Source organism: Ambystoma mexicanum, chromosome 1q (assembly GCF_040938575.1).
Source record: "Ambystoma mexicanum isolate Mex_15411 chromosome 1q, UKY_AmexF1_1, whole genome shotgun sequence".
NCBI classification, from domain to species: Eukaryota; Metazoa; Chordata; class Amphibia; order Caudata; family Ambystomatidae; genus Ambystoma; species Ambystoma mexicanum.
This window is the reverse complement of record NC_090922.1, coordinates 556,329,844-556,352,705: the sequence shown is the minus strand read 5'-3', so window position 1 is coordinate 556,352,705 and position 22,862 is coordinate 556,329,844. Positions and strand designations below refer to the sequence as shown.

At 44.5% G+C, this 22,862-nt stretch overlaps 1 protein-coding gene across 3 annotated transcripts in view; it reads right to left on the bottom strand.

The window, feature by feature from the left end:
* CBLC (Cbl proto-oncogene C) overlaps window positions 1-22,862 on the bottom strand; it is a 699,319-nt gene that overhangs the window by 137,323 nt on the left and 539,134 nt on the right. For all 3 annotated transcript variants that reach the window (XM_069640996.1, XM_069640995.1, XM_069640994.1), the window contains one exon: window positions 147-244. In XM_069640996.1, the coding sequence (XP_069497097.1) occupies window positions 147-244 (98 nt within the window). The remainder of the gene's footprint in view (window positions 1-146; window positions 245-22,862) is intronic.

The window sequence follows — 22,862 nt, the reverse complement described above, 5'->3', positions numbered from 1 at the left end:
TATCTTCTTACGGCAGTTTCAGATAGTAAGGAGTTGACTCGCTTGCATTCGCTGCTGAGAGTGAATTTAATACAGGCAGTGGAGGGCCCAGCTTCCCCCCAGACAGTGACGGATGGGGCGCCCCTGCCTCTGGTGCATTTACTCACCCCGAGATCAGAGCGCTGCCGCCGTTCTGGAGAGGGCCGGATGGGGTGCCATGGCTGCTGTCCGGGCCCGATGCATTCTGCTGGGAGGCGCTCGGCAGCTGTAGAGGGAGAGAGAGGGAGAGGCAGTGAGTGAGGGAGTGTGCATGCTAGTGAGAAAGAGGACGAGGGTAGGAGAGGAAGGGAGAGAGACAAGGACGTGTGTGGGGGGGGGTGGAGGGGGTGGGGCGAAGGAAGGCAAAACTAAAAGGCGAGGAGAAGAGAAGAATATAGCGAAAAAGAAGAGTTCCATGGTAGATCTGTTTTGAATGTACTGTTTTTGTATGAAAAATAAAAAAAAATCATTAACTCTCAAGAAAAAGAGAAGAGAATTGCAGGGGAATGAAGCTGGAAAGTCGAAGATAACATAATAGGATGAGCCCATTTTAATGAGTGGCATAATGTGAATGAAATGCTTGCATGGCATTATACGTGTGCAATTGAATGCTGAATATGCGGCTCGCATGGTAGGCAGCAATTACAATTCAACACGGCCTACCATCCTAGCATGCAGCGTTTACAGTTATATTTTTTTTAATTTCATTTTGTTTGTGTAATACTACCGATTAGGTTTTTATACCGTCGTATTCTTATTATACATACCACCCAGCTCTAACATGATTACAACGAAGAAAACAGTTGGCAGACGCCAACCAATTCTAAAGTGCTGGGAATGAAAGGTCTGCAGCGAATTAGTAAAAAAACAGACTTGCCAACACATTCTTCACATTGCTCATAGACACAGAAAGAAGTGCATTTAAAAATCAGCACCCAAAAGCCCATAGTTCAAACTGACTTAATATACTAATAAGGATTTACAAAAGCAGCTTGAGGATGGCAATCACATTTGCTCATAATTTGGGTAAGCGATAGATAATTTCCATCGATATAGCCTCGCCACAAATCATGAAATCAAATGCGCTCCATGGGCCAGATTTACAAGAACACTTTTGAATTGGAAAACGGTATTGAAAAAGGCTTTGTAAATCAGGCCCCCTGTCTGCACCAATGGCAAGACACAGGTTGCGCCCAAGGGTGCCAAAGCTTTGCCCTCAGTCATAGCATGTTTAAAATGCTCCGGTTCCAGAGTGCCACAGAGCCTGCAGCCACGCAGTCTTCTCGGTGTGCCCTGGCAATTATCGAACACGCCTACTGCTCCCTTTAGGTTAAAGTGTGTGCAACTTTAGGTTGACATGATACGATTTCTATTTATTTGATTTGTAAAGCGCATCCTTGCCCTCGGGCATCTGGGCGCATAGTTACAAGAAGGTGGTTACAGGCAGGCATAACATGTCCCCCCCCCCCCGGGGAGCAGTCTTACTTACAGTGATACAACTAGTGACATAGCAAAGCAATTCACACCAAGTTACTCCAGCGTATAGAGGAGCCTAGAGGCTAAAGCAAAGGCTGTAAATGGGAGAGAGAGGAAGAGAGAACATAAAGAGTTAGACCAGGGACAGAAGTGCTCGAGTGCTGCGGGGTGAGGTAGGCTCATCAAGCTTCGCAACCAGGTACTTGTCACATCCCCATCCTATGCATCCAAACTCTGGCTTCTTTCAATTGTTTACAGAATGAAAGCTTTACACAGACTAAGAAGCCAGAGTTTAAAACTAGACCATGATCACGAAGCAGAGTAGCCGCTCAAGAATGGATGTTTATTAAACATACATTGATTTTGCTTATTCTTAAAGCACAATCAAACGTGAGTAACCTGCTCTCAGGTAAAATATATTCAAACGGTGCAAAAGTGGGAAAATTAAGGAGAATTTTTAAACTATGTCTCTTGATCTTACCCTGTGAAGCATTTTATGTGCTCAAATTTCAGCACCGTACAAGGAAATCAGCCTTACTTTAGACCTATCCAAATTCATCAGACTAATTAAAGAATGTGATTGTAATTGGTTATTTATAAGGCGCTTAATACCCAAAGGTTTCTAAGCTTGGACATGGGGATCGAACCTGCATTTTTCCATGCCGTCTTGCTTCCAAAGCGAGCACGTTCACCGTGAGCTATCCTCTTGAGATGACCATACATCAAAGTAAATTGTCAACACGGCTAAATAGATACCAGTCATCCCTGAATACGGTCTAGGTGGAGCTCCAAGGATAGAGGGCAATAAAAAATGAGGCCTAAATATTTGCACCATTGTACTTGTTCCATTGGCAAGAGCCCCAATGTAAGATCAAGACAGGGTTTACACTTGTATTTTAGTTCTTTCGGCCTATATAACATAGATTTAGTTTTACCAATGTTAATAGCAGGGACGTCATTTCACCAAAATGCCAGGGCTAGCGGAAGTGGCATCACGCGTCCCTTGACTTCTGATGACATCACAGGAAGTGATGCAATTTGATCCCCACCCCAAAGTGACATCACAGGAAGCGATGGAACACAATCTTTCACCCCTTGCCAAAATAGGAAGTGGCATCCAATTGCATTGTTCCTAAGTACACTACGATAAATATGGTTACGTAATGTAATATACATTTCATACCAGAATGAATCACCATATGTATCATCAATATCCTTGTCTATAGGCCCATATCACCAGAGTACTGTGATAGCAGGCAGACCGCCATGGGTAAATGATAATGATGTGTTATCATATAGCACTTATTCTCAAGTGCTTTATATATTGAACAGATACACATACAATATCACCCAACCTGTGTTGGTACTCATTTAGAGACCTCAAAAGGATGAAATGCCAAGTTGGTCTTGCCGGTATTCGAACCTGCAACCTGCAGATCTCACACACATTGCAGCAGCGAGTGTTCAACCCACTGATCTATCTTACCAGCTGTAGTAAAATGAGCAATTACATTTCTAAATGTTCTCAAAGTCAGAAAGCAAATTACACTCTGTAGTGGATACCAAAAAACTTGTAACGGAGATTTAACAGCAGGCCTGATCATTTGAGCCACATGTCAAGTCTGAGTGGATCTACTTTCCAGACTTCAGTGGTTGCATACCATTGGGAGGGTTAATAACTGTGTATTAAAGAATTTAGATTAGCGCAGGGAAAGCAGAGCACTCACACGGCATCCAGTGCTCTGGGCACATGTTACCTCTTTCATGCAAACAACCATCCTGAACTGCATGCCATTTAGATAGGAAAGATAGACACATTACAACAAAGCATTAATTGTGGCACAATGAAATCAAGGGCCACTTGATGTGCTGTGGTCAAACATTTCTACACGGCACACAAGCTTTTAGGCACAAGGATTTTGTCAAGAATCCGAGGACACCGAGATGGAATGTCTTGTGATGATTGTAACTGAGACTACTGCAGAAAAAAACATGATATAACTGCAACTTGCAAAAAGCAAAATACCTATAGTGTTTGTCTGCATTGTGAATTTTAGGTGTTTAAGAACAGACTAAATCAGACTAAATCAGTGAGTCACCCCCTGAAGCGTGCCTAAAATAAACCTTTAATGATTCTAGCAATCCAAATTACTCTGCAGCCCTCAGGGAGATAAATCCAACAGAACCAGGTCATCGGCATAGCCGAGCAAAGGGATTGTAGTCACTCCTAACCTAGGTGCTGCAGAGGTATTAGTAGTTAGGGCAGCCGGAAGACCACTCGTAGAGGTTAAACAATATTGGTGCAGAAATAGAACCTTGTTTTGGGCCTACGTGGGTATTTATAGAATCAGTTGTTGGACCCATATTGTTCAGTCTCACCTCGACAGTATTGTTAGTGTACAGGGCAACAAGCAGTCTTACTAATCCTGGCAGAATGCCCCAAAGAACGATTCTTTTCCAATGGGTTTGCCAGCACACAGTGTGACATGTCACACCGAAATCCGCATAAACGGCATGAACATTAGAATTCAGTACCATCCAGGAATATTGAACCAGGTTGAACAAGGTTAATACGTTTCTAAGTACTTTTACTAAACCTGTATTACATTTAGGGATGACATTAGTCTATCGCCCATGCAGTAAGCACTCTTGTCCTGGAATACATTTGTGATGGAGATATATTTGAAAGGTGAATTCAATAGCCCATCCCACCAATCCGGGTTTAATTTTAACAAGGCATTACTGAGGCCATCAGGCCCAGGAGCCCAGGACGTCTTCAGAGGGACAATAATACGACTAATGTCTTGGGGCATAAAATCAAATGTCCAAGTAGCAGAAGAAAGATCCCGGCCAAAGGAAGCACTGGAGCGCCTTCCAATATCATCCCCCAAATAAGATTCCCACTCAGCTTTACCCACTTTGGCAATGCAGAGTGACCTTTGCCCTTCGTCTCAAACTAAATCCCAGAATTGTTTCCAGCCGATAGTCAATATAGAAGTATTTAGCATGTTAAAGCGCTTAAGTTTCTGTTTCTTCCGATATCATTTCAGCCATTTGCGATATTGCTGCGTACACATTTTAATCCTCATTGCAACAAACGCACTATCCATCTGTTTTGCAACAATACATCTCAAATCCTTACGGAGCTGTCATTTTTTCGTCGTTTTATCAGAGCGCACCTTAAAAGGGGCAGCAGATTGGAAAGGACAGAGATTGGTGGGTTGCACTTGTTCCAAGATACTGGTCAGGAGCAACCTGTAGTCCACAGTAATGAGATAACATAACTGCTTATGCCTGTCTTGCCCTGTGAGCAAATAAGGTGACCTACAAAAATCACATGACTGTATTTGCTGGGTTACCCAATTTGCTTTAGTGAGAATTATGGCATTCCAAACAATTCTATTACTACCCTAATTCAACGGCAAGGGGAACCCATGATCCTACTCCAAGGGGGGAATGTCACAATTCAACAATACACACAGAGGGAAATGATCAGTCTCGTCTCTTGGCAGCATCAATACGTCAGCAACTCTCTGTTAGAGCGAGGACGACATGAACACATAGTCAATGGTGCTAACGGATCTAGGTGAAGTCACCCGGATAATCAGCCCTACATCTCCATATATCCAAAAAGCTCAATAACTGGATCCAGCCCTTGCCTTCTTGTCAGAAGTTCTTTACTAAAGCACCGACATTGGGAGAGTGTCTGAGTCAAATTCATTGGGCAACATTTTTGGGTTAAAGTCCCCCATACGTGGAACTAAACACGAAGTATAATGGGTGGGGTTACCAGGGAAAGAAGACAAGCCCCTTTAAGGGGAGGGACCCAAGACAACGGGAGAGAAGGGGAGGGGACGGCGGCGGGGGGAAGAGGACCATAAGTGGAAGGAGGAATAAAGAGAAGGTTACGTGGGGATGCGGCTTCTGCGTTGTTTCTATGAGGCCCATAGGGAGGCCCAGTTAAGGGCCTAACAGGTAGTTATCAAGGACCCTACCTACTTGCAAATGGCTGCCGTATGTTTGGTCCCCGGGGATAGTAAACGTTAATGATAATACACTTCAAGGGGCAATCACCAGTTATGTCACAGGTTAGAATGCCTGCTAATATGTAGTCCGAAGGTACGTTTAAATTAGTGAGGGAGCAGGCAGAAGTACAACTAATTAACAATACCCACCGTGGCCAGCACACCAGCCCTTTATTCGGGCTCCTTTGGACAGTGGTCCTACTTTCTGAAATAACGTTCCCGCAGAACCACCTTTCTTGTGAGGCTCTTATGGTGAAAAGTGACCAAGTGTTGAAGAGAGCATTGCCCATAGCCAAGTGAGAACATCTCCAGGTGTTACATGAAAGCAGTTTAAGGCCATTGTTAGGGATGTTTGTCATAATTGCCAGGCAGGAAGGAAGATAACCAAGACGAGTCCTCCAAACCTGTGCCAGGACCAGTGTTTGTATCGTTATTTAATTGCACATCCCCCTTGCCATTAGCAATCCGGATGGTTTGCAGTGGGTCAGTGGCCCCAGGCCACGCAAATGACCCCACCTCCCCAGGTCTCTGATGGTTATTTAAATTATTCCGGTTACCCCGATCCTCCATCACTGGAGCAGAAAAAATGCTACAAGAGTATCCCAGTCTGTAGAAACTTCATGATTTTTAATAGAATTGACAGTATCACAGTAGAAATTTACATGTATAGTAGCCAAATCAGAGTTATCTTGGATTTCAACCAGTTTAATATCCTGGGAAGAAATAACACGTAGCTCTGGAACTCAGGTGCACAGATCCAGGAAGGAAGATCGGTTCAGTATAAAAACATCAGGTCTAAGTAAAAGGCCTTGTATCTTTATTTTCCTAGAGTGTGCCAAGGTGTGACTGCACCCCAGTCGCGGAGCTATGTTTTGATTCCAGGGGGGCGAAGTGCTCCTCAGGGGGCACTGCGTCGTTCAGGTCAGAGAGGGGTCGGGGTCACTAGCATTTCCTAAAATGTTATCAGGAGTGGCCCGGCCAGCTGGAGGTGAGCATTGAGCAGAGGGTATAAACCACTGCCATGTAAAGAGACACAATGTCCCACAGGTGTTCAGTGAATGGTTATTGCTACATGTGGCTCTTTTTCGAAGTAGTAGCGCTATCTTAGATTTCTAAGCGTTGCCTACTTTTCACGGGAAAAAGGTATGAAAAGTTACCAGGAATTCAGGTGAGCCTTTGCATTTAAATTAGTTAGGGAGCTGGAAGAAGTACAACTATTTAACAATACTCCCTTACCCCCATGGACAGCCCACCGGCCCTTTAATCGCGCTCGTAAGAGATCAGTTTTAAAACAGTATGCTCTACTGCATCCCATGTAGGTTTGCGCTTTATAAATGCCACATACTGCCTGGCTCGTTTGGGCCAGGGCTGGCAGCCTGACACTAACTGTCCCTTGCTTTGCATTGAGCACTTAATAATAAGCCAATGATAGTAGCAAGCACAGCAGAGATTGTGGAATATTTTGGGGTTCAGAGGGGAGATAGGTACATCAGAATCTGAATGCCACACAGAAGCCCTCAGTTACTCTATCAAACTGTTAGCACTTCCAAAGAATAACAATCACACTGAATAACACCTGATACTTAAAATTCTTAAATGTGCAAAGTTCATTTCCATGACATCCTTTTCATTGCTATTTTTTTATCACATCGACCACTGGCCTGAAGGACAAGGCTGTGCCCTTGAGGGAAAGGTTCACCCTACTTTCCACAGGGCACAACCTGCTGTTCTGGGCACAGTTGGGCTCTATTCAGGGCTGTTGCTGCAGAAAAGCTGATGGGGGCAAAATATATGCACAACTGCTGCAGATATAAGAGCCAAGGTGGCAAACATATTAGGTGTGGGCTCTCATCAAAATGGTCACTTTAAAAATAATAATAATAATAATAATAATAATAATAATAATAATAATAATAATAATAATAATAATAATAATAATAATAATAATACAATGGTAAAAGAAGCATAAAGGGGAATAAGATTGTAGATTTTTGTTTTAATTTGGTTAAATTTGGGCCGTAACAGTTTAGATAATTACATGTAACTTAAGGTTGTACTCAGTTGGTTGAGTGCTTGCTGCTGCGATGTATGCGTGATCTGCAGGTTGCAGGTTTGAATCCTGGCAAGGCCAGGTCAGCCTTTCCTCTTTTCGATGTCGATAAGTGAGAACCAACTTCGTTTGGAATAATAATTGTCTGTAAATATGTTCTATGTACAGCTCCTTGCCCGAAAACACCATATAAACAATTGATTATCGTTATAATGGAAAGCTGCACATTCATGTAAAAAATTGGTGATCAAACTAAATATTGTTTGCCATGGATCACAAGACTGCACTAAAATTCAATATTCTGTAGGGACTGCAAAGAAGCAGAGGGTCTGGAAGGGCTGTAGCAAGCCAAAGGTTATGGCTGGATTGAGAAGCATATACATTGTTGTACATTGGTGTACATGTCTGTTGGGTGATAGACAAACAGTTAGCTTGTGCATAACAGGGCGGAGGTTTGCAAGAAGAGCTTATGGGGGTAAGTGAGTATGTTTGCAGCACAGTGAGGCATGGTCACAAGGCTACTAAAGGAGAAAAGGCAAGTGAGGGCAAATCATATGGTGTCACGATTTTTTAGGCGGTCACTCATCTCAGGGAGTTCCTTTCCCCCCAAGCGAGGTGGCACACAAAGCGCTTTGCAGATTGAACTTTAGTGAGGCCTCCATCCTATATCGCACCATCCAACAAAAACCCTCCTTACCACCAATGAGCTAGGAACTAGGCCGGTGTATAGTAAGAATATATATTTATTTAAGTTTTGACAAAGAATAATAGTACAACAACCAAAACATCAGCCACCAACGCTCTGGCACTACGCAATATCACAATTTCATATTACTTGAACGAATTGACTGACCTATATTTCTGATGGGCTTTCATTTACTACCATGGTTGAATTTAAAGTCTTTACATCAAAACACACAGAGGATTTCTTGCACATTAACAATTAGGAAATTTAAAAAAAAACCCCAGTGATTGCTTAGGTTATCACAATGCTCTTCAATCCCAGCAACCCCACACTCCAGTGGAATCAGTTATATATGACCCCTTAATTTGAATCCATGGTACACAGAGTGAGAATACAGTAACAATTTGTTTTGACTCTTTTTTTTTTAAAGGCAGGGTTTGGGTAATAGACACAATGGAAAAAAATGTTTTGGGCTTTTTATTTGAAAGGCAAAGTTAGGAAAGGAACTCATTGGCAAAATCGTCTCGGGCTTTTTATTTGAAAGGCAAAGATAGAAAAAGAACTCAATGGGAAAATCATTTGGGCTTTTTATTTGCATAAAATGCAGGGCCTTGAGATTCTGATTTGGGATGCAAGTAAATAAATGGGAAATGTTGTTTCGCACACGCCACATTCACTTGAAAGGCAGAGCTTTAGGGTTACTTTCTGTACAGAAGAGAGGGGTTTCAGAAAGGTAGAGTCACTCAAGTACTTTATTGTGTATACCGGCTCTAGCACACTGTGCATGAACTTTGTTAGTTTCAAACTCTAACAACACTCATCCCATGATTTTCTATATGGGATTTAATTAATTTAACTTTAATTCAGGGTCTACACAGTTTCACCCCTTCCCCACAATTTAATAGAAAGGATTAAGGCAGGCAGTTACCAACACAATTCAATTTAAAAGGATAGGGTGAGTTTCTATAGTGGAATTAATTTGAGTTAGATTTAATAAAATGTGCCAAGGGAAAGGTCTCTCCAGTTCCACCCCCTACCCGCTATGCAAGATAGAGATTAAGGCTAGCAGATTCCCCCCACACCTTTGTTGGCATTTTGATAAATCTACTTACATGGGAGGCCTTGGTTCTGGGGCATCCAGGGAAACAGCAGGGCTCCTCTGAGGACAGCACAGATCTGGTCAAAGGTTTCGGTCAAGGGTAATCCCCAGCACACACACTTCATCTGGTTCCTCATATGGCAGGCCCAGCTAGCTTCTAGATTTCCCAGTCTCTGTCTGCCATGCAATGTTTAAGGCCTTGGTAGCTCTCTCCGTCTCTCTGCTAGTTGCATTGTTCCTAGCAAGAGTCCAGAGTAGACTACCTCCAGCAATGCAGTAGAAAAGTCAAGGGAAATGTCAAAAGTCCAAGAAAGGCAAAAAGTCATAAAGTCCAAGGAAGTCCCTCTCAGATTTGAAAACTGATCTCTAGTAGGGCTGGTGACACTCCATAATTATCATAATTACCATGCTATGGATTGGCCAGGTCTCTGCCTCCCACAACCCCAATAAACCCACTGTTTGCTGATAGGACAAGGAGTTTGGGAGTGTGGATGATGGCAGCTGAGGAAGGAGAAATATTCATCATCCCAAAATGACGAGTGGGTTTAACTTTTTAATTGTCCTAAAAACAACATGGCTGCTATCTTACCCTTTCAGGTAACTGCAGGAACATATTTGAGTTTCATGTTTTATGGTGAAAATACTAATCATATCTCGGCACACCGTTCCTGGGAGGATCTACCATTTTTATTGATTTACTTCTGAGCCGAAACAGTCACAAATGTGACCCCTGGAGATTCAAATCTTACTTCCATAACCTATCACCACAACAACTGTGCATTTCCTTGGAATTATGAGAAGGTTGGAATCATAATTGCCTTCATAACTCAACTTATATACATCACACAGGATTCATATTAACATGATACCGACAGGCTTCTTATCCCTTTTATTGTGAGTCTTGGATGAGCTCACTGCAACACACGATTCAATTAAAGAAAAGGTGTCCCAAAGTGAATCACATGGCAGGGCATCACATGTTCCCCTCAGCTCCACCATAGCCCCACCCTTTTTTAAGATTAATTTCTGTTCTTGTAACCTGATACGAACATCTGCTCATCAGCAGGGTCTGTCTCTTAGACAGTGTTTGAATATCCATTAGTGGCTCTGAAGCCATTTCTTGAGGTTGAGTTAGCCCTGAAACGGTCACTTCTGCTGACCACTAATGCAGAGTTAATGGTCCAACCTGACCTTACAGGTTATTTCTGCTGGCTGCGTTATCTACAACTCCCACAATGTTTATCTAATTCTGTTTTTTCTTTGGATTTCTAACTGGACCAGGGCTGCTTTTACTGGGGTGGGGGGGGGGTGCAGCCCACAGATCTTGAGTTCAAAGTTTCAAAAGCACAGACCCTTCAGTTCAGTGGGGAAAACACCAGCTACATCCATACTTCAGAAAATACAGTTTTAGAATCGACACAATGTTCTTACATGTAAAATTTAGCATTATATCTGGACCTGTTGTTTATAATACTATACCCTCTTTCTTTACATACAGTTTGGACTGATATAAGATAACTTTTGGTATTATTCACACATAGGCCATAGTTACATAGAACATTCTTTTTCACTTCTCCAACAAGTAAACCTTTCCATTTAAATGTCAGTTTATTTGTGAAAGGTAAGTGTCTTTCTCCGAAATGTATCACTTGGCTTCACTTTTTAGATGTAAAGCACAATTCCTCCTTGGTATTTTTCACATGCATAGCATTTCAATGTGTCTTTTACCATGTGTACTGCTGCTGTTTTGAATCTGTCAAAAGGTTTTCCCAGTTTACACAAAGTCAGCATCTGCAGCACCACAGGTCATTTTCCATTCATTGGGTATATCCAGCAGTTTTAAGCTCTAAGGTACATTCCTTTTCACTTCCACACCTGTCCATTTTAGTACAATTGCACTAAGCCCATTTCTTTTGATTTCAGTGGGCCTTATGTAAAAAATCAATGTTTTGTACTGGCTTTTATATATCAATGGGACTCCATATTAGCCAGCTACACTCTCATAATAAGGGACAAGCATAGCATCTCCATCTCTGTCCCTCTGGGGCTGTATTTTCACAACAAAATGGTACATTTAAAATGTATAAATGACATTGCAAATTACTCATTAATGTAAATAAACAGTATTTGCCCAACACCAGAGGGCTAAGTTGTAATGCACCTATCTAGATCGACTGAGGATGAGTGAAACATTTGCTGTGACTGTCTGGGAGTTGTAAGGAGAAATTTAGGAGAAGAGGTAAGAGCCTGCAAAGCAGCTGATAGCTTCTGGCAAGAGAGTATAGGCAGTTCTATAGAGCTGCTGGCAGCGTGTAAGAGCATAAATAGGATGAGGTGGCTGTACACCAAAATAAATATTTCTACCGGTGGGTGTCCTGGTCAAATGGTCGGTTTTGATAATAATTCTAAAATGGGAGGGGAATAGACTTTTATAGGGAATGCAGCTTGCTGCCACGTTACCACATACTATACAATGATGTGGTTAATATGACAAGCAATGCATTCATGTAGGACACAAGCACTCAGAACATCTATTGCTTGCCTAAACGTACAAGGCTGCATGTACTGTAGTCTCATAATCTGTTGATGTGGGCACCAGAGTCCAGATACATAGGGCCTCATTACGAGTATGGCGGTAGCCATGGTGCTATGATCTTCAAAACAGCCTCACTCATGGTTTCACTGGCTATAGTGTTCCATCCACTATAATAGTGAGCAATGATAAATTGCACACCACAGGCACTTATTCTTTTGATCTCTAATGGCAATGCTATTTGAAAACCATGCCCCTTTTTATAATCACAGTCGGTCTGGATACAGACACCTTCTAGCTAGCGTCTTATCTGCATCCACTATCCATGCTATGATATGTGTAGCTTTCTCCTTCCTCCCAATTGGTCTCCTCTATCCATGCTTGAGCCCGTTTGCGTTCTGTGAGGCAGAAAATGTGAGTTCTCTGTCTATTCTGGGTTACATGCACCTTTTACATACAGTCCTGCATTAATACTACAGGCTTCACACCTTCCTGGATGCTGTTGATAAAAAGTCTCCTGTATCTATGGTAGAACAGAAGTAGACTGATAATGTTGGCCTTCAAATGGTACTTGTTTATCATTCTGATTAGAACATGAATGAAGAGGGTATGGGGACTTAAAGAGAGTAAATATGCTTATTTTTAAGCTGTGAGGCAGCACATCAACCGATGGGTTGTGATTGCAGCAGGGGGATGGGGCAGATATTCTTGATCCCTTAATTCTGTTGGTTTGGTGGAGGGGTCCCCAAAGATGTCTGTGTCCAGACCCGCAAAATTGCTTAAGATGGACCTGAAGCTACCCAATTCAGCAATCGATCACGTGAACATCCAGGTTACTCAGATCTCTGCAGCATGTGCATTGAACCCCTGACCTACCTTACCAGAAAGAGTGTTGTGCTTCAACTTCCCAATTAATTACTTTGACCCAGACGTCTTTTCAATAGGATTGTCAATGTCCGGGTACTGAGAAACGAATACACATTGCAAGTCAGAAGAGAATTGTGAAAGCACTATGGAAGATTCAATTTAAGAAATGAGTGCACATGACAATTCAGGAAAGTGGGTTTGTTTGTTTGTTTGTTTATTTACTTATAGCGCGCGCCAGACTCGAAGGTATCCGGGTTGAACTTTGAGCTTACAAGTTACAGTTACATATTCCAAGTAGTTACAGGATGCATCAACAGCAAAGGATGACAATATACATGATTATATACACAGTTATTTGTACACAGAGGGTTCTTCTGAGAAGTTTGTGCATCTCTCAGTACTGTGATTTAGGTGCATGTTTCAGGCCAGATAAGGGGTCAATTGCCCAGGATCTACAGCTTTCTCTGTACTGGTATATAGGTGTGCTACATTTACACACACACGGGTCCCCTGCTCTGCTCTCTCTCCTTGCAGTCAGCCAATCCTCACTTTTTTCTTCTCAGTGTCCGTACGACTAGATGCAGCCAGCCTGCAGCCATGGGCAAGGCAGGACACCGGTTTGCGCCACGGTGCACACAGACATGGGCAGGGAGGCCGACAGGCCAGGGACAGGGTCTGACTGTCAGAGGGCAGCTGGCAGAACTGTGGGCAGGAAAGGCATTGTGGTGGGTTCGTCCGTGGGTGGCTCTCACTCAGCATGCACACACATATGCACATGTAACAAACTGGTCCCAAGGGTGCTGCGGCGGGCAGGCAGCCGCTTGTTTCTGGGCTGCGGATGGATAATTTACTACATAATAGCAAACTTGCCCTGCGTGCCTGCCTGCCCGCCAGTACCGGTTCTACATTGTCTGGGCCAGGGCCCATTAGCTTCTTCGTTGGCCATCACCCCCAACTCGCCCACTATTATCTCTGTCACTTATCTCACACGAGAACTGCTCCTATGAGGGACACGAGAAGGAGAGGAGTAGAACTTTTGGAGCTTTTTTTTCTCTTCTTGTCAACCCACCCGGCTCCTGCTGTGAACCATCCATGCACTTGCCAGTCGCCCCCTTACTCATAAAAGACAAATTCCAGTCAGGCTTCCAGTATTATTTCAGAGCCACCCACCCTTCCCACTCTTAAGACCTCACCTCATGTTCCAGAAGAACCATTTTGCTGACAGTAAAACACATTTGAACTGAATGCAGTGTATGAAGATGCCCACATCAGGTGCGAGTAGCTCACCCATGCTGGACTCCCCTTACAATAAGAACTAGGAAATAGTACAAGCAATACAAGTGGATCACGAAAAGCCAGTTAGTAAGAACAACTTACCAGCTCTCCACTGTGGAGGAAGAAGTGACTATCGAGATTGTCCATCTCTCAAATGAGTCATGCCCTGGAAATGCAACCTAGAGGGCAAATACAGCACTCCCTCTTTCTGCGGCACGTCACGCTCTAGAGATGGTCAAATGCTGGCTTTTATGCATTATTCTCCTGTTAACTTTATGACTAAACAAGTACCAGAATGCACGGGACAGTGCGGACCTCGTGTGCTCTCTTCCCAGAAAACCAAGTGCATTAAAGCTGGCTTCCCCTTCCTGGCGCACTCCTCGCCAAGTCCTTCTACGTTCCACGTTGTATGTGCAGTTGCTCAGTGGCGTTCAACACTCCCGTGATTCCTCCCCTCCCCCACCATGTTTTGCACCGCAATACCCCGAGGGAAGATTCACAGCCAGGGCTGAGATCAGAGCGCAGTGTGTGCAGTCAGTGAAGCACGTGTGGCGCCGGCAGAGTGCCCACCATTTTCTTTTTTTTTTAGATGATTGATTGAACTTCATCCAGTTCATCACGGTGGACGCTCAGAGTCCTAGTGGAGCGCTGCCACCAGCCTAGAGGGGGCCTGGGGAGGGGGCAATGAGCACCAGGTTGGAGCCAGGGACGCACTACCCCCGTACATTGCCCTCCCCCCAATCCACAACTGATAAGACCCAATGTTTCTGCACTTGCCCTAATTTACATTATATCTGCAGAATCGATAAGAGACAGGTCACTAATGCTTAGAACATGTGGTGGTACCTTTAACATAAAGATGTTAGGTTTCCCATTTTGCAATGACACTTAGTGGGAACCACAACAGGAGGGGCATCCGCATCGCCTATTGATGTTGAAGGGGGAGTAGTATCAAACAAATACAGTATGCCTTCGAGAATAACAGACCTGTCATTATTTGCCCCAGTTCGTGAACGTTTCCCTTTCCCCGCTTCACGTGTGTGGGGTTTAAAAATAACTTGGGCGACTTTTGCATAGGTTGTGCTGAGCGAGCCTGGCAAGGCCCGGGTCGGCCCAGGCTCCAACGGGGGTCCAGCCAGACCCTTGTTTGGGGGCCGGTACGCCCAGATGCCACGGGCCCCACCCATAACTGTCTACATTCCAAAATGAAAAACCTGAAGATCTAATAAATAGAATGCCCCAGCCACACGTATAAAATGCCCACCCCACAAGTTGCAATATACTTAAGTTTGTACTATATGTGTTTAATAAACTCACAAGATTGTAATAAGCACGAAAAATGCAAAACATTTTAAAGGATCCATCACAAATATATATATATATTCAAATTTGAACGTGATTGTCCAAAGCTCAGTAAGGAGAACCTCCTCCCGTACTTGGATGTCCCAGAACTATCAACCCCCTTCTCTAATGACCCTAACGTACTAGCATATACATACAGGGATACCCTCACTAAAGCTATCAATTCTATAGCCCCACTCGAATGTAAAAAATACGAAAAGGCACAGCACTCCAACTCTTGGATCACCGAAGAACTACAAGCCCTTCGCTCCAGAAAATGGAAGGCCCTCAACAACTGGCAGGGCAACCCAAGCGACCTTACCAAGAAGAGCTTTAATCAGATTTCACAAAAATATAAAGAAGCAATCACCAAAGCCAAATCCAACTCCTTCAATGTTCGTATCACCAACGCAAATTCTCAATCTATGGAAATCTTTGGCATCTTTAACAAACTCATCTCTCCCCCTACTAGCCCAGACGAGATCATCAAAGGCGAGGCCTGGTGTGCCAGTATACAATCTGCCATGCTGAACAAAATTGAGCTCCTACAAAAAAGAATTCAGGTACACTACAAAGTCCTTCCATTTCAGCACATGCCTCCTCAAACAGTTCCCTCTCTAACAAACCCTCTCATCCCCTTATTCTCCTTCCGAGATATCACTGAGCCAGAAGTCATCAATATTCTCAAGCACCTTAAACCCTCAGTGTGTAAAGGGGACATCTGCCCGCCCAAAGTCATCAAGGACTGTGCCGATTCCCTCGCCCCCACCAGACGACCTTCAAAACAAGTATCATCCCTGCAAGTCTCAAAGAAGCATGGGTGGCGTACCCATCACCTAAAAAAAAACTTCATTACACCCTGCACAGCCTAATAACTACCGTCCCATAACCACCGTCCCTTTCCTCCTCAAAATATTAGATAAAGCGTCCTGTAGAGGAGGTCCCAGACATGGCCTGCACCCCTACCCCTCATTTTGTGGTACCAGGAGAGTACTCACCAAGGTATGTGACGTATGACGAACAAATGAACCAACAAAGAGCTGCACTGGGGCTCTGCCCAGTGTACATCAGAAGATCCATACCTGTTGAAGCGCCCATAACCAGACAACCCTGGGCAGCACGGTACCCTATCAGACAGCCGTATCAGCCGCCGATACGAAACAAAGAGTACCTACAGACGGTTCATGAAGAGAGCTATCGAAGACAAGCACGCCAGCGCGAGTAGCTACGAAAATAAATGTAATGGACACAGAGAAGAGACAATGTTAAAACATAAGGAAACATTGCTACGAGACAAGATGGTACAAATGACCAGTTAAACGTGTGTAAATAGGCTTGGAACGCAAGAGGCTAAAGAAAACGATACTGCTTGCAATGCTTAATAGAAGATTAGAGCGGCAAGCGCCAACCATATATCTACCTCAATAAGACACATTACACAAGTGCGACTCCATTTTGTAAAAGCAGAAATGTACCCAGGCTGCCAGAGGCCTGACAGGCCAAGTCTTGTAACCCAGCCAGAGGCAAGTGAAGGAGCGGAATCGAAACTCAACAAAGAGCGGCTCATGCCTACGAAATCGAGGTCATCCAGAGAAAGGGAGGAGCTAACACGACTCAAACTTCAGAGCGTACCAGCCTGCCCCATGAAAGTCAAGATAAGGGGGCCCATGCAGGTGGCAAGACCGTAACAGAATTGAATACACTAAAATCTGGAAACTGAAGCAGATTCATGGTGAACTAGCACGTGATCAGCCAGGCGTGAAGAGGTACCACCGCCTGATATCACCCAGAACCCGAGGATGCCATAACTTTTCCTGATAAGAGGCTACAGTTTCGAGGCCATACCCAGCCAACTAATTGACACATAGCCCAAGATACTGATTGATGGAAGGGAGGAAGGGTGAAACTTGGGACACCAGGCACCTGGGTGTCCATTCTGCACGCTGCTAATTAAAAGTCGAAATGTATGTTTAGGGGTGTAACCTGCCCAATCACAATGGACCAAGTTATCTGGGGTCCTATATATCGTAGAACCAATGAGACGTCGTACTTGCAGTGACGTCTATCACGTGTGATGTAGAGGGAGGGGTGTAGACGCCCACCCGATAAGAGTTATCCAATCCACATGTTCCATTATCATATACAGATATAGCACCTATACTTAAGTTACCTTTCCTAACCAATTATATTGCATGACGGGTTTTGTAGAATTAGACGTCAATGATCACGAATATTGCCTATAAGAATTGCTGTTCAACTGAAGTTCGAAGAAGTCGGAGCGAGACAGGTGGTCGCAACAATGCTGATTCACAACTGCTTCCCTGTTTGATGTACTTGTCATTAAATGGAATTCCCTTTGCCAAACCATTATTATTGAGTCATGTTGGAGTAAGTGAATCCTGCACCCCCATCCCTCACATGGTGCAGCTATCTTGTCTTACAAGTACTAGAGTGTGAGCACCGACCAATGGGCCCATTGGTGGTCATCTTGCCATCCTGTACACTGTTTCGGCCATCAATTATGGATTATTGATTAATATAGTTATAAAACACCTATATACCAACGGCACAAAGCAACTCTAGGCCTTCGGCAATATCATGAGTCCTTTCGCCATTCCGGCTGAGTAGGCTGAGAAGCTTCCCGTGGACATTGATAGAGTAAGCCCATAAAAATCTGCAGTGAGTCTGAAGGAACCCGCCTTTCCAAGCATAACCCTTCTCATTCGCACGGGCAGCCAATCGGACAAAAAACTGCAAAAGTCTGAAGAGGAAGGGGCGGTGATTCTGAAGCTCCAAAGAGGAAAAGATGCGGTCGGTAAGTGAAACAACAAACTCGTTACTTTGGCAAATGTCTTGTAGGCATTAGAACAAGCAAGGGAAAGGTAACGGAGGGTGGCGGCGAAAAAATAAAATAGTCAGAAGTAGAGAAGAATGTATATATATATAAGGGGTTAATAACGTGACTATAAAAGGGAAAAATGTAAGGATACCGGGGTGGCACCCGAGAGAAAAACGTAAAGGAGTTTGTTTAAACTCCATGACAGGGTATTGATTAGAAGGAAGGTATATGGATGACCAGCTAGTGTCCATCTAGTCTGTCAAGTGTCTGTCCTATGTGTTCTGTTGTATGCTGAATGTAAAGAGAACTGTATCGTTGATTGTGTGAGATGAAATTTGAGTTTACGCGATTCTGTGAAGAAGAGGGAATCGCCAATGAATTGAAGGTTTTGAGTTAATTGATAGTATACATTTTGGCGGGAAAAGATTGGATTGGAGCTTGCATATCTGGTGCTTGCTCATACTAATAGAAGGATAACAAATATTGTTGGGAACGGAATTGAAATGGAAGAGGTCACCCCACTTGTGCATCTATGCAAGCAACTACCTAAATTAAAAAAGGATAGCACAGAGTGGGTTAAGGGTACCGCCCACAAGATGTTTATGCCTTGGCCACAGAACGGGTCCCTATCAAAAGCCGTCTTACAGCATATGACGACTTATCTGCATGCCACATACGCTGGCAAGAAGCTAGAGAAACGTCTTGCTGTTCTAGAGCTATGGAAGATGTTTGAGCAGGTGAAGGAGGAAGAGCCTCCTGCAGAACGGATATTAAACATATGCATGGAGGGGGGTGAGACGCCTACCACGCCACCGGCCCTGCCTGAGCCAGCCATCGAGGGTAGTAAGACAGAGGGGCTCTACCCGTTAAGAGAACTAGAGGCAGCCACGGGGTATAGCAACCCCGCATATGAGTCATCTACGTATAGTAAAGATAACAATAAAGAAAAAGACCAGGAATATAATCTTGCCTCCGCAGTCCTGAGGGACAAGGAGAGATGCAATGACGAAGGAAAGGATCAGGCACAAAGTTGTGCATCTCTCGTTAAGGAGAGAGAGGGAAAGGAACGAAAGGGAAACAAAGGTAGAACTGATGAGATAGCAGTCGCAAAAGACGAATGGATGGCAGGGCAGATATTGCTAAAACTAGATGGAATAGGAAGTGATGATGAAAGGCAAAGAGAGAGGTCTGATGAGATGCCAAGGAGAGAGAGAGAAAAGGAAAAGGAAATAGGGGATGAAAGGACAAGAAGGAAGGATAGGCTGAAGTGAGAACAACTATATCGCGAAGAGCAAGAAAAACAGCTTGATCGCAGCCAGAAGGCAACCTCTGACCAGTACAAACAAAATAAGCAAAGGTTGGAAGAAGAGCAAAGGGTGCGAGAGAAGAGAATGAAGAGAAGAGAAGATGAGGAAATTAGAAGGGCAAAGGAACGTAGAAATGAAAGGATGAGGGAAGTAGACGAGGCAAGAGAAGAAGCGAGAAAGCACAAGGGAATAGATGAGGAAGCAGAACGTAAGCGCAGACAGAGGGCACAAGATCTTGAATATTTAGAGCGGGAAGTTAAAAAACCCAATCCTGTTGTAGAATGGGAAGACACAGAAGAATTCTTTCCTGCACATGACTTGGTACCAGGTACGAGTGGGACAAATATTGAGAATGACTCGACACCAGAAGCATCGGGGAAACGATTGATAAGATATACGATAAAATGCGGCTAGAACAGAGATCCCATGGGGGAAGGGAAGATGAGCGCCTGGAGAGCACTCAGCTATATGGCACAGAGGATGTCACCCGAAGTAGTGGGAATAGGGGACTGTCCCTAGACAGACTGGAGATTGGGCAGGATGAAGAAGATGCAAGGAGTTGTGTAAACTGGGAGCATTCAGAATTTGACTCAGGTGGGGAAATGTAGGATGAGTCACACAAGGAAGGGATACGGTGTGAAAGACAGCTCCCAGGGGACCAAAGGGTACGATGGTCAGATGCTACCGAGTCCGCGAGTAGGACACTGAAGTCTGCCGCGCAGTCCGGCCCACATGAAGGAACACCCCACGGTCAGAGGGGGGCATCAACACCTGCCTATGCAGATTGATTAAGGGCATTAACAGGGAGACGGCAAGGCGGAAATGCCACCTCAGTGATAGATCAGAGAGCTATGGGGAACGAAAAGGAAGACTGCACATTCCAATTCCCACTGCTAGAAAAAGAGGGAGAAAGACCACAATATATTCCATGGCCACACATGGACCGAGAGAACCTAAAAAATAAGCTTCCAATGCTGACATCGGGAGCCGGGAAGTGGATACATGAGTTAGAGAAAATGATGGGGGGGTGTCACCTTAGCTATAGGGGACATTATGGGCCTCCTAATTGCCATACTTAGTGTTTTGACGAGGAGAGGAAATTACTGACGGGCCCATTGGTCAGTACTCACCCTCGAAAACTAGTAATACAAGATAGCTGCACCATGCGAGGACAGAGTGCGGGATTCACATACTCCAGCAAGGTTCAATAATCAGGACTCAGTAAATTGGCAAAGGGAAGTCTGTTTAATGATACATACATCAGCATATGGAGATCAGCAGCATCACAAACACCTCCCTCACCCCGACTTCCCCAAACTTCAGTACAACAGCATCTTTTATGGGCAAACTTCATCATCATTGAAGTCTACTTCCATAGAAAATCATCATGCAGCAAAATTGGTTAGGAAAGGTAACTTAAGTATAGGTGTTATATCTGTATTTGGAAATAAAGCCTTTGGATTGGATAACTCTTATCGGGTGGGCGTCTATGCCCACCCCTCTACAACACACGTGATTGACGTCACTACAAGTACAACCTCTCATTGGTTACAGTGTCTATAGGACCCTAGATTACATGGTCTATCATGATTGGGCAAGTTACACCCCTAAACATAAATCTTCACTTCAATTAGCAGCATGCAGAATAGACACCCAGGTGCCTAGTGTCCCAAGATTCACCCTTCCTCCTTTCCATCAATCAGTGTTTTAGGGCTATGTGTCAATTAGCTTGGTATGGCCTCGGATCTGTAGTCTCTTATCAGGAAACGTTATGGCATTTTCGGGGCCGGGATGACATCAGGTGGTGGTACATCTTCGTGCCTGGCTGGTCACGTGCTAATTCACTGTGAATCTGCTTTAGTTTTTCATCTTTTTGTGTATTTAATTCTGTGTTTACTTGGCCACCTGCATGGGCCTCTCTTATCTTGACCTTCACAGGCGGGCTGGCATGCTCTGAAGCTGGAGTCTCATGTGCTCATGCTCACCGCCCTTCTCTGGTTGACCTCGATTTCCCCGGCATGAGCCTCTCTTTGCTAAGTTTTGATCCAGCTTCTTCCCTGGCCTCTGTTAGGTTTCGAAACTCGGCTTGTTAGGCCTCTGGTCGCCTCGCTACACTTCTGCTTTCACAAAATCCAGCCGCACGTATACATTGTGCTGTATTGAGGGAGATATATGGTTGGCGCTTGCCGCTCTATTCTTCTACTAAGCATTGCAGGCAGTATCGATTTCCGAGCATCTTGCGTTTCAAGCTTATTTACACACATTTGATAGGGCAGTTGCTTCCATCTTGTCTTTAGCAACATTTCCTTATGTTTTAACTTTATTTCTCCTCTCTGTCCATTACATTTATTCTAGCAATCACTGGTACGGACATGCTTGCTTTCAGTAGCCACTTCTGGTTGTTCTCGGGCTGCCTAGGCCCTTAGTCTATTTCCATTGGCCTTCCATTAAGGCCTTTGGGGTTTCCTCATGGACAGTCCGTAAATACTCGTCGTTTCGTACCAATGGCAGGTACGGTTGTCTATTGGGTACCGTGCAGCCCAGGGCTGTCTGGTTATGGGCACTTCAACAGGTACTGATCTTCTAATGTACACATGGCAGAGGCCCACTGCAGCTCTCTGTTGGTTCAGCTGCTCCTCGTACGTCACATATCTTTGCGAGTACTTTGCTGGCATCTCGAAATGTGGAGCAGGGGTGCAGGCCATGTCTGGGAGCTCCTCTACATTGGTGAAAGAGCAGACGATGTATGGAAATGGGCAGGCTACCCTAGGCTAACCCTAATTAACACCTCCCATGATGGAGCGCCATTCAATAATTGTAGGGCAGCAGTGTGGAAAGCGCTTCAGGCTTTCAGAACGTACAGATGGGCAGTCCAGCTACGCCAGATGGACAGATGGCCCGACCACTGCCAGTGTGTTGGCTGTGTGGAATGACAGGACATGTGCCGAAGCCAAGGCATGTGGCAAAACGGACAAGGAGTGGGGACAGGCATGGTGAATCAGTCAGCCTTTCCACAACAGGGCAGTGCACAAAATCACACAGTGCAGCAGCAAGCGCCAGGCTTGCAGCAGGGTGCACAGCAAGCGGTTCAACTCCTGCACATGGGGAACGTACCGCAGGGAAAATCCCAGCAGGCACCACCGCAAATGTAACAGGGCACTGGCTCCGGAGGGGGAGTCAACCCTGGGAATGGGGGAAATCAGCAAGTATACAGCGGACTGAATTTATATATGAAATAGGACATCTCACGGGGGACTCTGATGTGTTCTATCCTATCAGTGACACCAGACCCTAATAGGGAACCTAGGGTGAATGTCGTCATAGGGGGTAAAAAATATTCCTTCTTA